Genomic DNA, 15,428 nt, shown 5'->3' with positions numbered 1-15,428 from the left:
AATGCCACATATCTACAAGTATCTGATCTTTGACAAACCTGACAAAAACAAGCAATGGAGAAAGGATTCCCTATTTAATAAATGGTGCTGGGAAAACTGGCTAGCCATATGTGGAAAGCTGAAACTGGATCCCTTCCTTACACCTTATACAAAAATCAATTCAAGATGGATTAAAGACTTAAATGTTAGACCTAAAACCATAAAAACCCCAGAAGAAAACCTAGGCATTACCATTCAGGACATAGGCATGGGCAAGGACTTCATGTCTAAAACACCAAAAGCAATGGCAACAAAAGCCAAAATTGACAAATGGGATCTAATTAAACTAAAGAGCTTCTGCACAGCAAAGGAAACTACCATCAGAGTGAACAGGCAACCTACAAAATGGGAGAAAATTTTCGCAACCTACTCATCTGACAAAGGGCTAATATCCAGAATCTACAATGAACTCCAACAAATTTACAAGAAAAAAACAAACAACCCCATCAAAAAGTGGGCGAAGGACATGAACAGACACTTCTCAAAAGAAGACATTTATGCAGCCAAAAAACACATGAAAAAATGCTCACCATCACTGGCCATCAGAGAAATGCAAATCAAAACCACAATGAGATACCATCTCACACCAGTTAGAATGGCGATCATTAAAAAGTCAGGAAACAACAGGTGCTGGAGAGGATGTGGAGAAATAGGAACACTTTTACACTGTTGGTGGGACTGTAAACTAGTTCAACCCTTGTGGAAGTCAGTGTGGCGATTCCTCAGGGATCTAGAACTAGAAATTCCATTCGACCCAGCCATCCCATTACTGGGTATATACCCGAAGGACTATAAATCATGCTGCTATAAAGACACATGCACACGTATGTTTATTGCCGCATTATTCACAATAGCAAAGACTTGGAACCAACCCAAATGTCCAACAATGATAGACTGGATTAAGAAAATGTGGCACATATACACCATGGAATACTATGCAGCCATCAAAAATGATGAGTTCATGTCCTTTGTAGGGACATGGATGAAATTGGAAATCATCATTCTCAGTCAACTATCGCAACAACAAAAAACCAAACACCGCATATTCTCACTCATAGGTGGGAATTGAACAATGAGAACACATGGACACAGGAAGGGGAACATCACACTTCGGGGACTGTTGTGGGGTGGGGGCGGGGGGGAGGGATAGCATTGGGAGATATACCTAATGCTAGATGACGAGTTGGTGGGTGCAGCGCACCAGCATGGCACATGTATACATATGTAACTTACCTGCACATTTCGCACATGTACCATAAAACCTAAAGTATAATAATAATAATACTAATAATAATAATAAAAGAAAAAAAAGAGAAAAAAAAAGAAAATTCAGTAATTCGCCATTGAATATCTACTACATATCCAACTCTGTGCTAAGGTATGCTATGGAGAAGTCAAGGAAGAATGTATGAGACACATCCCTGCACTCCCAGGAGTTTATATAATTTCTTGAGGAGATGCAAACGTGGACCCATTTTAATGTAACAAAAGATACACTGTGTTAACAGCCAAAACAGAGGCCTGAACAGAGTACTGGGGCAACCTGGAAATCTGGTTTTAGGATACACTGCATTCAAAGCAATTTGCTTTTTTCTTCAACATTTCTTGAGCACCTGTTATGTGCAAAGCAAGGAGTCAGGTGCCTTTCTGGAAAATGAAATAAACACGGCACTGTCTCTGTTTACAACTGTCCATTTAACAAACATTTTTTGAGCACCTACTACATGTGATGCGTTGAGCTCAACTTTAGGAGTTGCAGATGGTTAAGCATGCGCTTTACCTTCAAAGTGCATCTGGTCTATTTTGTAAAAAGTAAACGGTTTTTTTTTTTGTTTTTTTTTTTTTTAATAAGCTTGTACTAATCCTGATCTTGGATCAAGTTGAAACAAACACAGTTAAGGGAGAGGACTATAAGGTACTCCTGGACACAGAGCTGAGCTTACCTTTGTGTTCCCTAAACAGAACACAGGATGTGGTGAGAATCCAGGTCCTATAAGAATCTGTCTCAACAAAGGGAATCAAAGCAGGGGTCAAGCTTTGACAGTCATATTGCACGCCTGCTGATTTAATTCTTACCTACTCAATTCTCAGGATCCTTAAGGAACAGAACCCCAGTAACTGGCTTTTTAGCACCTTGCACAGAGCCCAATCAAAAGTAGACAATTAATAGATATCTGATAAATTAAAGAAAGAATCTCTAATTGCTAGCCTTAGTCCAGAATGTATGCTCAAAATTAGACAGAAAGTCTTAAATGTTGAATACATACTGCGTCAAATCAGTAATTTTTAAAGAAATTGTAGAACAAGACTCTAGGAATCAATTTCAGTGGTCCCTGCTTACAGCATTATGAGATGTCCTGTGTTTCAAGGTTCCATCCCCATACTTACGGAAACAGGCCAACTATGAATTTGCCCCTGGCATGGGACAGAATGTAAACATGCATTGTTGGTACATATGCTTTGTTCTGTTTGCCAAACTCTGTGTATCTGTAGGGGCCACTGAAATACGGCCAGTATTCATTCTCCGCTGACTAGCTTGACCTTTAGCCTACTTATTTAAGTTTTGTCAAAAAGGCTAAACACAGTCCATGAAGATTCTCTAAATACGGTGCTTCCTAATACGAACTGTGATTTTCAAAATGCCACCCAGAAAAGGCCGTTATGCATCAAGAGTATGGGATTTCCTAGTAAAATGTTGCCACCCAACTGTCATCCATTATAGCAGAAAGGGCTTCTAGAAGAACACATTGGAAGCTCTAATCAGATTGGATGTGGACACTGGAGACAAACACCAATCTCACTCATCCTATGCTCATCCTCCCAGTTCATACCCAGAGATCATGTTACAGGAGAAACCACACGGTGAAGTCATGTCAGTTCCTCTGGTTAGTGATGTGGCCGCCTCTGTGGACAGAAACGAACTTCACTCATGACACTTGTCACTACCTGTCTACTGAGAAGCAGCAAAGGAGGAGAATTAAGAGTGAGCAAAAGACCGGGGGCTGTAGCTCACACCTGTAATCCCAACACTTTGGCAGGTGGATTACTCGAAGTCAGGAGTTCAAGATCAGCCTGAGCAACATGGTGAAACCCCATCTCTACTAAAACACAAAAATTAGCCATGCGTGGTGGCGCACCTGTAATCCCAGTTACTTGGGAGGCTGAGGCAGGAAAATCGCTTGAACCCAGCAGGCGGAGGTTGCAGTAAGGCAAGGTACCACCACTGTACTCCAGCCTGAGTGACAGAGATTCTGTCTCAAAAAAAAAAAAAAAAAAGAGTGAGCAAAAGCCCAAGAATAGATTTAACCTCTGCTCCCCAGCAGCCCCACAGAAAAAGGGGTGAATTTAGCAAGTTGTGGGTTAAAATTCAAATTCAACTGAGTGAAAACTTTCTTTTTTTTTTTGAGGTGGAGTCTTGCTCTGCTCTGTCGCCCAGGCTGGAGTGCAGTGGTGCAATCTCGGCTCACTGCAAGCTCTGCCTCTCGGGTTCACACCATTCTCCTGCCTCAGCCTCCCGAGCAGCTGGGACTACTGGTGCCCACCATCACGTCTGGCTAATTTTTTGTATTTTTAGTAGAGACGGGGTTTCACCGTGTTAGCCATGATGGTCTTGATCTCCTGACCTCATGATCCACCTGCCTTGTCCTACCAAAGTGCTAGGATTACAGGTGTGAGCCACCGCGCCCGACCATGAGTGATAACTTTCAAACAAAGACATCAGCTGGGCGTGGTGGCTCATGCCTGCAATCCCAACACTTTGGGAGGCTGAGGCAGGTGGATCGTTTGAGCCCAGGAGTTTGTGACCAGCCTGGGAAACATGGTGAAACTCCGTCTCTACAAAAATATAAAAATTAGCGGAGCATGGTGGCACGTGCTTGAAGTCCCAGCTACTCAGGAGGCTGGGGTGAGAGGATCACCTGAGTCTGACAAGTGGAGGCTGCAGTGAGATGGCACCACTGCACTCCAGCGTGGGCGGCAGAGTGAGACTCTGTCTCAAAACAAAACACACAGAAAACAAAGACGTCACCCACTTTCTTGGGGTAACTTTTCTTTTGATTAGTCTCACCTGGGGCCAGAACATTTAGACACTGAAACCACATAAATCTGTCTTATTTCTTAGTCACCTATCATCCTCAATTCCACCTGGGCTCAGGCCTCTTCTCCTAATTTGAGGTTTCTTTGTGAAACGCTTATCTGCACTAACCAGATGATTCTCTTTCAACTGACCTGGTCACCCAAAAGTCGTTAAGTCATTTAAAACCGGGTTTGCATCGTGAAAAAGCAAAAGGCAGAAAGCAGTTTGGTTCTTTCTCATCTTAATTGTTTCCCCAGCTCTGCTATTCTCGTTAATGTTGGCCATGCTGGTCTCAAACTCCTTACCCCAAGTGATCCACCTGCCTTGGGCTCCGTAAGTGCTGGGATTGTAGGCGTGAGCCACCATGCCTGGCCAAATTGCCATTAAGTCTTAAGCTAAACTAAGAGTTCACCCTTCTTTCCTGAAGTATTTTTGTTCCCTAACTAGCGGTACTTGTTGATCCTCATCTTATAATTCTGCCTTATATTGGGACAGGGGTGACCCAGAGACTCTGTGAGATCCATCATTCTTAGTAAGTGTGACTTTGCGGGTATAAAAGTTGCCTTGATGGCAACAGGGAAGAAAGTATCCAGGCCTTGCCGTACCCGCCTGAGGAGGAGGGTTGGGCACGCACTTAAACTCCTCCAGAGAAGAACTGTTCTGTGCATAAAATGAGCATGGAGAGCCTTTGTCCTGCAGGGCACTCCGGCAAGAGGTTTCTCAGGAACACGAATGGGAGTTTACAGAGGACAATATCTCAAAAAGACAGACAAGCTACTGCCAAACATTCAAAACAGGACCACAGGAAAGCCAAGTCATTCTTAACATCTATTTTTTTTCCTCCAGGTCAGAATCAGTTTTGTAAAATAGGGCGATAAACAGAACAACAGGCAAAAGAGAAAATCATTCCCTGTTCTTCCATAATGGCCTAAGGAAGCAGATGATCTGTCTCTCTCACACCATATAAGTGGAAAGGAACAGTGTCCTGTATGAAGCAAGCCCTTTTTCTAGAGGTGTGAGCATAGGTAATGCACATAATGAAGCTGATCATTAGAAATAGGATCTATTTCACAAATGGGCCCATGTGAAGAAATCAAGTTGACCTTGTATGTTGCTTGAAGACCTTCCACGTTTTTCCATTTTGGAAAACTGACATCAGCCTGCCATAATTACCAGTGTGTACTGGAATTGGTGCTGGATCAACTGTTGGCTGCATTCTCACTAACACTCTGATTTGCCAACACTCTGACCTACTAGGTTGGAAGACTCTGGGGTTCCTGGCACTATCCCCAGAGGAGGTACTGAGTTCCAGAATTAAAAGTCAGCATATGTTCCCAGGCCTGCCCTCTTATCTTCTCACAGGGAGATTCGAAAGATAATGTCAGTAATGCTTGAGAAATGAAAATGCTTCCCCAAATGAAAATATATTCTAGTTTATTTTAAATAATATAAGATGCTCTTGTTTTTCTGTGTTCTCTTAAGCTAATTTATTTTCTAGATTTTTTTTTTTTTTTTGAGACAGGGTCTTGCTCTGTTGCTCAGGCAGAAGTACAGTGGAACAATCATAGCTCACTGCAACCTCCACTTTCTGGGTGCAAGCCATCCTCGCACCTCAGCCCCCAGAGAAGCTGGGATGACAGGCATGTGCCACCATGCCTGGCTGATTTTCATATCTTTTTTGGTGGAGACTGGGTTTCACCATGTTGCCCAAGTTGGTCTCAAACTCCTAGGCTCAAGCAGTCCACCTGCCTTGGCCTCCCAAAGTGCTATGATTACAGGCATGAGCCACTAAGTCCGGCCCTTCTTTTTAATTCTTTTTTCTCCTCTAACTTGTTTATTTTTTAAGAGCTGAAACCTTGAACCTCCAAGATTCCCATCAAGCTTGAGCTATCTAAGGGTTTTATCATAACAAACTGGGCCGAAAAAACTCTGATCTCAACCCAGATGCTAATTAAAACCCTACCTGAGTCATGTTGCTATGGTTACTGGGATTTCTCCAAGCCCTGAGATTCTTAAAGGAGTAAATTTTAGTTATTTCTCCAAGGCTCAGAGTGGCGTTCCTGGGATTGAGCCATGCTAGTTCCCATAGGGTGTGGGTGTCATTGCGCAATCAGCAGCCCGGGTGGCTTCTGCCTACATCATCACTAACCTCTGCATTGGATTCCATTGTTTGTCTCATTAGAGGTTTACAATAACAGAGTGTTATCAAAGTACTACTATCCTCTCATTTTAGAGAAGAGACTCCAGACTCTCTATTTAGAGACCGACTCTTCTAGAGAAGGGACTGGAGACTCAGCCACAGTGAGTGGCTTATACAAGGTCACTCCATTTGTGAGAGAGGGAATAGGAACTTGGTTTTCTAGTGCCAATACCTGTGCTTTCCACTAATTTACCCAGGACTGAGGCAGGCAGATACAATTCGGATGTTTTACTCTCACGCCCTGCTCAATTTCCATGCTCCTTGATATCCTGTAGGTTCAGAAGGAGCGCAGACTTAGGAGCCTTGCAGGTACCGCAGGAAACTTAGGCTGGTTACTCGAGCTCTCTATCTCTGCTTTGTCATCTGTAAATTGGGGCTGGCAATTCCTACCTCTTAGGGCTGTTTTGAGGGTGAAATGAGTTGTTATGTCTAACTCTTTTAAATCCATGCCTGGCCCATAGTGAGTGCCGTATAAATGGAAGCTCATCTTAGCTGCTGAATCCCTCATTCATTCGGGGACTTCACGTGGCTGCCAAAGAGTCTGCAATCACTTCAGGATCTAGAAGATGTCTGTTCTCCATGGTGGGCGGCCAATGCAATACCAGAACAAAGTAGTGGTCATGAGAAAAAACCCACGTTAGATCATATCAATGCCTGAGACGCCTTGATGTTCAAAGTCAAGTGTCCTGACTGCTTCTCTCTGTGGTCAATTTCCTTGTTTCTGACATCAGCCCAGAGGCACATCAGCTGAAACAGAACCACTGGAAATGACATGACTCGAGAAAGTCTGTTCAGAAAGGCTGTAATTTTTTGAAAAACAGTAGGTTTCTCCTTTTCCTAACAGGAATCAGTTTTGCTCTAATCTAGAGAGATTTTTTTCCCCAGCATTTAAATCCCATGCACAGCTCAATAACTAAAAAAAAATTTATTTTTCTCGAGCCTTTAAAAGGTACTTTAAACTGATAGGAGATAGCAGGGAAGCAGTAGAGAAAACTGAGTTTCAACATGCTAACACAAAACTACATTTTTTTCTTTTTTTTTGAGACAGTTTCGCTCTGTCGCCCAGGCTGGAGTGCAGTAGCACCATCTCAGCTTACTGCAAGCTCCACCTCCCGGGTTCACGCCATTCTCCTGCCTCAGCCTCCCGAGTAGCTGGGACTACAGGCGCCTGCCACCACGCCCAGCTAATTTTTGTATTTTTAGTAGAGACGGGGTTTCACCGTGTTAGCCAGGGTGGTCTCAATCTCCTGACCTCATGATCCGCCCGCCTCGGCCTCCCAAAGTGCTGAGATTACAGGCGTGAGCCACCACGCCCGGCCCCATTTTTTTCCTTAAAACCCCACATCTGAGGGTTCCTAACCATGTATAAAGCTTCCTCTTTTCTGCTTTTGGCCCCAAGACCTAATCACCATTGTCGTAACAGTTTATTGGGCACACATTTATTTGGCATTAACTGTTTGCCTCCCCAAATCTTTAAAAAAAAATTTTTTTAACTTTAACTTTAAAAATTTTATTATTTAAAGAAAATAGAGACAGGATCTCACTATGTTACCTAGGCTGGTCTCAAACTCCTGGGCTCAAGTAATCCTCCCGCTTTGGCCTCCCAAAGAAGTGTTAGGATTACAGGCATGAGCCATCATACCCAGCCCTCCCTAAATCTTATAGCATAACCTCCTTTTGCCCTCTTTTGCATGTTTAAATTAAATGAAAATATTCAGGACTTCCTGGAAAAAAGCCCACTGAAGACACTTCAGAGAACTGGGGAATAAAAAGACGACCAGATTATAAAAATACAGGCACCAACAAATGGCAACAGCTTGGTGAAAGATGGATTTCAAATCACCAATCCCAAGCAGGGCCCCACATGTAGGTTTGTTTGCTGGGTACAAAGACGGCCACAATTCCTGCTCTCCGAGGGCTGCACTGGGACCCTGGGAAATTTACATAAAGGCACAAGGGCCTTTGGGCAGATTCTGGGACCTGGGTCTGAAAGCTTTGATGAGGGCAAAGGTTTCTGGAAGAGCCCTTTGCCCTGTAGACAGAGTCCCAGGCAGACAATGGTACTCACCTCGACTTTGGAGGCGGAGGAGGAGGTGAGAATGTCTCAATCCCACTTCTGTCCTTGGGAAACTCAAAGGCAAAAGAGGCCGATTTGCTCATCCCGGTCCCAACTTTGCTGTTCTGCCCAGAGGAGCCATCTGTGGGGTGGAGACGGTGCCAGGTCGTGGAGTTTGAATGGTCCGTGGGGCCATTTTTCGTCTCTCTTCCCCAGCTGTGACTCAGCAATTCCTGCTCCACCTCCTCTTCTTCCTCTATCCGGCACTGACGACTCCAGGTGCCTGCCTGGAACCTGGGCCGCCTCTGTTCCAAGGCTGAGGAGGCCGCAGGCTGGGGACACCTGGATGGGTCACTGATAGTGACACCGTTGGTTCGGCAGGGAGGAGCGGGGTCAGCAGGACCTCGGGATGGAGGCTGGGGCCCAATGCTGCTGCCGCCAGAGCTCCCATCACTGAGGTCAGCCAGCGGTGGCACTGGGGGCCCTCCGGCAGACGGTGACACCGGGGACCCTACAGGGCTACTCTTGGACAACTTGGGGGGAATGGCGGGCCTCTCCTTGGGCTTGCTCTCCCTGGCACTGTGAGCATGGCTTTCCCTGGAGCTCAGCCCCTGCCCAGCAGAAGTCTCCTCTTCACCCACCTCGGAGTTCTGGCTCACAGGCCCTCGTGGCCACTGCACCCCCACTGCAGAGTCAGGGCTGCTCAGGTAGATCGTCCGATGGTCCTCTTCCGGGTGGGCCGCCATGACTGTGATGGTGGCTGACACCTGGGGAGTTGGGTCTGGGCTGTCCCGGCCCCAGCCAGATGCTGTTTTCTGGGCCCAGGCATTACCTGTACATACCTGGCCCTGGCCTTGACCCTGGCCTTGGCCCTGCGCAGCCGCTGCATGTTCTGTCTTGGCCTGTGACTTGGAAGGCACCGGAGCTGCCTTCTTCCTCTTGGTGCTCTCAGCATAGATGGGTTCAGGCTGTGGAGCCTCCCGGGGGTGGGCCGGGGGCTGGGGCTCCCCCGTCAGCCCAAGGCATCTGCTAGGGGTCACCCCTGGGCAGCCAGGGTCCTGCTGCTTCTCTGGGGCAGGTTCCTTCATGAGGGAGCAGTAATCACTCTCGAGGTGGGGGACGAAGGGGCTACTGGCGCCGCTGCCGCTGCGGCTGCCGCTGCCACAAGAGACGCCGTCGGAAGAAATGGCAGCCTCCGAGGTGAGGGACGGTTTCTTGGGGCCCAGGCAGGATGGGTGGGCAGTGGGGCCCTGGCTACAGCACTCCTTGGGGAAGCCCGGGCCCCGCTTCTCCTGCTCTGCGGGCCCAGAACACTTCCCCTGCTCCCAGCACGTGGGTGAGCAGTCCCTGCCACCGTGCCTGCCCCGGGAACCTGCAGTCTGGGAGGCAGCCTTGGCAACAGGGCTCCCAGGGCAGCAGTCCAGGATGGAGCAGTACTCTCCACCCTCGCTGTCCCCAGAGGGCGAGCACCTTTGATCACTGTCATCCTCCGAGGGCAGGGATTCCCGCAGGGGCCCAGGGCCCTGGTGACAGCCAGATGTGGTCCCAGCAAAGGCAGCCAGTTTCTGGCGGAAGCTCTCCTGGGTGGAGGGCCGGTCTTGATAAGGAAATGAAGGTTTTTCTTTGTGCCCAGCCTTCTCGTCCGGGAAGCTCACTGGGTGGAAGGCAATGTTCCTCTCGCCGCGGGGCTCAAGGTTGTGCAGGCCAACCATGGTGTAAGCTGGGGGACAGCGAGAATTGCCATCAGGGGAGGTAGAGGGACCAGCAGGCTTCTGTACACCTCGGAAGCTGCCCAGGTAGACGACGGGGGCATCCTCCTGCTTCGGGAGGGGGAGCTTGCCGGGGGCACGTCTCCAGATGACCTACACACAAGGCCAACGCAAAAAGACTTATATTAGAACTTGTCATAGAAAAAAGAGAGAGAGGAAAAGTGAGAGGGAAGGGCAATGATACTGTAGATTGTTTTCTGTAGTGCAGTGCAGGGGCGCTGGGGCCGGGGACTCAGTGCACGCCCACCTTCTCATCTCCCCACGGCCCTGTGATCATTGCTGGGGCACCCGCTGAGCCATTTGTCTTCCCAGACACTGAGCTGCGCTTCCCACCCATGGATTGTAATGCTTTTGGCTTAAGTCTGTGAAGTAGGAAAAGAAAAATATAACTCTGAAAAAGAACACTTTGCCTTCTTCCTCCCTTACAACTAGCTGCTGGGTGAGAGAAGTTGTTCCACTGGATTGGAAAATGGAGCTTGGGGTTTTGTTTAATTTTTGCTTTGAGTTTGTGGGTTTTTTGATAACCCAATCACAGTGCATGCCTGAAGAAATCGAAGTCTTAAGTGTTTTTAAAACACACTGAACACACTGGAGCCAGATGCCGTGGCTCATACCTGTAATCCCAGCACTATGGGGGGCCGAGGAGGGCAGATTGCTTGAGCCCAGGAGTTCAAGACGAGCCTGGGCAACATGGCAAAATCCCATCTCTACAAAAAAACACAAAAACTTGGTGGGCGTGGTGGTGTGCGCCTGTAGTCCCAGCTACTTGGGAGGTTGAGGTGGAAGGATGTCTTGAGCCCAGGAGGCGGAGGTTGCAGTGACCCAAATCACGCCACCACACTCCAGCCAGGGCGACAGAGCTGGACTCTGTCTCAAAAAAAAAAAAAAAAAAAATAATAATAATAATAATAAAGAAAAAAGAAACACATTGGGTGGGTGGGTGTGGGCAGAACAGGAGGGTGAGGGGTGGGTTCTGAAGTGGATCAGGGTGAGGGCTGGTTTCTGAACCCGACCAGGGTGAGGGGTGGTTTCTGAACTGGATCAGAGTGAGGGGTAGTTTCTGAGCTGGATCAGGGTGAGGGGTGGCTTCTGAACCGGATCAGAGTGAGGGGTGTTTTCTGAGCTGGATCAGGGTGAGGGGTGGCTTCTGAACTGGATCCGGGCTTCCTCGCTTCTTTCTGTGCTTTGCTTCCCACTATGTCAGAGGCCGTCTTTCTCCCACCTACAGCAGTGACCTCAGCCTGAGCCTGTGAGAGTAGTTGGACTCGTTGGGCTATGAGACAGAGATGTGGACTGGTCATTACCATCCCTGAAGTCACCGTTTCCTCCTCCTTCTGGTCTAAAGTCCTCCCTTACCCCCACTTTTAGAAGCAGCCTCAAAGCAGGGCCTGGCTCTGGCTTCTTTCCCAGGCGGTTCTGAGTTTAAAGAGTCCCTGGCTCAGGTTGGTGAAGGTTGAAGGTATTGAGAATGGCCTGGAGAATGTGTGTAACCAGCTTAGGAAAAAACAGAGCAGCCAGGAAGGGGACATCAAGTTCATTGCAACCAAAGGAAATGCCTCTCCTCAATGAAACCTCCCCTGATTTAGAAGTGACCTTAGTTCTCATATATGCTCACACAGCCTTCCTGACCTACTCACCATAGTGGTCAAGAAAACTAGAACAGGCAAAGAGGTCAAACAGGTAGCAAGCAGTTCCTGGAATATGTCTTAGCCACATAGCTTCCTAAATGTGTCTAAAGACAGCAGACGCCAGCAGACCTGGGCTATGTGCCCTCTGACTTCGTAAAGGTCACCTGTGGAATGAGCAGAATGGTCTAGCCTCTAGGGTGTAACTGTTTTTAGTGACCCTAGAAAAAAGCCGGTAAAATCCAAGCTTCAAAATTGGAAATAGGAGTACTGGCTGGGTATTAGATAATATTAAGGAATTACTGCTAATATTTTGAAGTGTGGGGCCAGGCATGGTGGCTTATGCCTATAATCCCAGCACTATGGGAGGCTGAGGCAGATGGATCACTTGAGCCTAGGAGTTCGAGACCAGGAATTTAAGACCAGCCTGGGCAACAAAGCAAGATCCTATCTCCACCAAAAAAAAAAAAAAAAAAAAAGGCCAAATTAGCCAAGCATGGTGGCATGTACCTCTAGTGTCAGAGCTTCCTAGGAGGCTGAGGCAGGAGGATCACTTGAGCCTGGGAGGTGGAGATTGCAGTGAGCCGAGATTGCAACACTGCACTCCAGCCTGAGCAACAGTGAGACTGTCTCAAAAAAAAAATAAAATAAAATAAAAATTAAAAACTAAAAAAATAGGCCAGGTGCAGTGGCTCACACCTGTAATCGCAGCACTTTGGGAGGCCGAGGGGGGTGGATCACTTGAGGTCAGGAGTTAGAGACCAGCCTAACCAACATGGTGAAACCTCGTCTCTACTAAAAATACAAAAATTAGTTTGGTGTGGTGGTATGCGCCTATAGCCCCAGCTGCTTGGGAGGGTGAGGCAGGAGAATCGCTTGAACCCTGGAGGCGGAAGGTGCAGTGAGCTGAGATCCAGCCTGAATGACAGAAAAAAAAAAAAAATTAGCGGTGCCTCACACCTATAATCCCAGCACTTTGGAAGGCCGAGGTGGGCAGATCACAAGGTCAAGAGATCGAGACCATCCTGGCCAGCGTGGTGAAACCCATCTCTACTAAAAATACAAAAATTAGCTGGGCATGGTGGTGGACACCTGTAATCCCAGCTACTCAGGAGGCTGAGGCAGGAGAATCGCTTGAACCAGGGAGTCAGAGGTTGCAGTGAGCCGAGATCGTACCACTACACTCCAGCCTGGAAGACAGAGCGAGACTCCGTCTCAAAAAAAAAAAAAAAAAAAAAATTAAGTGTGATAATGGTATTGTGGTTATGTTTTTCATAAAGACTTTATCTTTGAAAGGTATATATTGAAATGATGTGATATCTGGGGTTTGCTTTAAAATCATAGGGAAGAGGGGTCAGTATGGGGGAGGTGAAATAAGATTGGTCAGGAGTTGATGGTTGCTGAAGTTCATATTGAAGGGTATTGGGTGCACGCGATTCACTTTGCAATTACTGCTACTTGTATATATATTTAAAATGATCAACTAAGAAAACTTAAAACTTTTTTTTTAAAAAAGCTTCATTTTTTGTCTGCCCTACACAGTCTGCAAATCACAGGAGGAAATTCTGGGGGACTGGATTAACGGCTCTTAGCCTAAAGGGACAGAGAGAAAGGAGAGCAGCTACAGCGAATCCCAGGCAGGAGCCATCTCAGGGCAAACTGACAGGAAGCCATCCTGCAGGTTTCTTGCTGGAACAGCCCTCCCTGGCTGCCAGCCAGTCACCAAGTGTTCAAACAGGAGCAGCCCCTGTTAAAATACCACGAGTGTTAGTCAGCCTCACCTGCGAGACTTCGGCACTCAGGTTGGCCTCTGTCCACACATCAGAGGCCTCGGAGCTCATCATGGTGGGCTTCACGGCAATTGTGGGCTTGGAGTAAGGTGAGCTGTTCACACCTTCATCTTCCAGGCGGCAGTTCTCAGGTCTGGGAGGCAGGCGCGGTGGAGGGGGCAGGCTGCCCGCTCTGGGCTGGGGAGGGCCGGCCACCAGCTGGTGGTCGCTCCGCAGGCAGAAGCAGTTCTTGCAGGACCCGGGTTTCCAGATGTGCTCCACAAAGTCACTGCACGCAGACATTTTCGGGCTCTCGGGGTTCAGGCGGAGGGTCTGGTGCATCTTGAGCCCACAGGGTGCTGGTTCATCTTGCGCCCGGCTCTCTGGTGTGGTCTTGTGGGATTCAGAGGTGGGTCACAGAGCGGCTTCCTAGAAAGGCAGGAAACTTTCCTGATTAGAGATTTGCCATGCCAGACAATGGGTGCATTATCAATTAGAGTCTCATTATCTGATCAGGGAGGAGAAGGAGGAGAAAAAGGTAAAGATTAGGATCCTGTTTATTTTGGGACCCTCGCCCATTTGCCACAAGGCTCTTAAACATTCTCTGGTGGTGTGGCCTTATCAGAAGCTGTAAAAACTAAACATAGCCTTGTTGCTTTAAAAGAGTACATAAAAGACATTTCAGTCCCCTAAAATCCTGAGTGGGGAGTCCCCTAAAATCCTTGGAGGTTTGGGGCAGTTATGGGAAGAAATCACATAGGGTTTAAGATGAGAAGCCGGTACCTCATCCATGTATTCCCTGACACCGGGGGCCTAGAGTCCGGGACGCTGACCCAGAGAAACAAGAACTGTCAAGTAGTACGCAAATAAAAACGATGGCTTTTGGAAAATAATTTTTGACCAAGAACTGTGTGAGAGGGGAGGCAGGTTTATGCCCTGAAAGGTGCAGTGTAATCCACACTTCCAACCAGGTGGAGATAGGAATGGTTGGGAAAGGGGAGAAGTGGGGTGCTGGCCTGTCCTCTAGACCTTATGGAAAGGTCTGGCATCTTGAGAAATATCCCTTCCTTAATATACATTACTTGACCCTGTGCTGCTGAGGTCCACAATGCTGGGTGTTATAGGCCAAAGGGGCAAACCAGTAGCAAGACAAACTCATGGTCAAAGGTGGCTGGATAGATGATAAGAGAGAGAAGAGATTAACGAAGAGCTATTTCCCAGTGATGGCTCTGAAGAGAAGGCAATTGGCTTGCTCAAAAAATTCATTGCTTCTGAGAGTAAAACTGCAAGTGATAATTTGCACCATGGTCCCTTGTAAATTCACCACTGAGAAGGAGCTCAAAGGGTTGCAGCCATTAACAAATTACCTTGAAATCATTCCATCAGGTAGCTGTTGTCCCAATTTTACAGGTGGGGAAACTACGGCAAAAACAATAACTTGGACCAGCCCATAGACGCAGAGAGTTTGCCCATTCTAGAAACAGAAGCCAACTTTGCAGGTGGCTCCTCACTGCAGTGGTGATCTGCGCGTTGCTCCTGGCTCTTGTTAGCCTATTTAAAATAAACTGACTTCCCATAAGAAGAATGTTCAAGAGAAAAATCTTCCTTAAGAACATAAGGGTGAACAGGTTCTCATTAAGTAGGGGGCATTTTGCTTTAGGGTTTTCTCTCCACTTTCCTCCCATAAGGACCTGCCTTAAGTTTGATAATCTCTAAACTGTCAACAGGACTAACCAGGTGGAATGAGCCGGGTACCCCAAAAATCATTCCAGAGTGTTTGTGGGAAGTGCTCTCTCTTATCTCCACACTCATAGACAGGGGTGTTCATTCAACAAGTGCTTAAGCTACATGTGCCTCTTTTCCCTCCAAAGTGAAAAATGGGTTGGGGGCCAGGC

General features: G+C 47.4%; 1 protein-coding gene across 4 annotated transcripts in view; it reads right to left on the bottom strand.

The window, feature by feature from the left end:
- PRAG1 (PEAK1 related, kinase-activating pseudokinase 1) overlaps positions 1–15,428 on the bottom strand; it is a 110,041-nt gene that overhangs the window by 53,522 nt on the left and 41,091 nt on the right. For all 4 annotated transcript variants that reach the window (XM_054561194.2, XM_054561195.2, XM_002818825.5 and 1 more), the window contains 2 exons: positions 13,546–13,962; positions 8,383–10,232 (listed from right to left, as the gene is read on the bottom strand). In XM_054561194.2, coding sequence (XP_054417169.2) covers positions 8,383–10,232; positions 13,546–13,875 — 2,180 coding nt within the window. In that variant the 5' untranslated portion in view covers positions 13,876–13,962. The remainder of the gene's footprint in view (positions 1–8,382; positions 10,233–13,545; positions 13,963–15,428) is intronic.

Source organism: Pongo abelii, chromosome 7, assembly GCF_028885655.2.
Source record: "Pongo abelii isolate AG06213 chromosome 7, NHGRI_mPonAbe1-v2.0_pri, whole genome shotgun sequence".
Taxonomy (NCBI): Eukaryota; Metazoa; Chordata; class Mammalia; order Primates; family Hominidae; genus Pongo; species Pongo abelii.
This window is presented reverse-complemented; position numbering and strand designations above follow the sequence as displayed.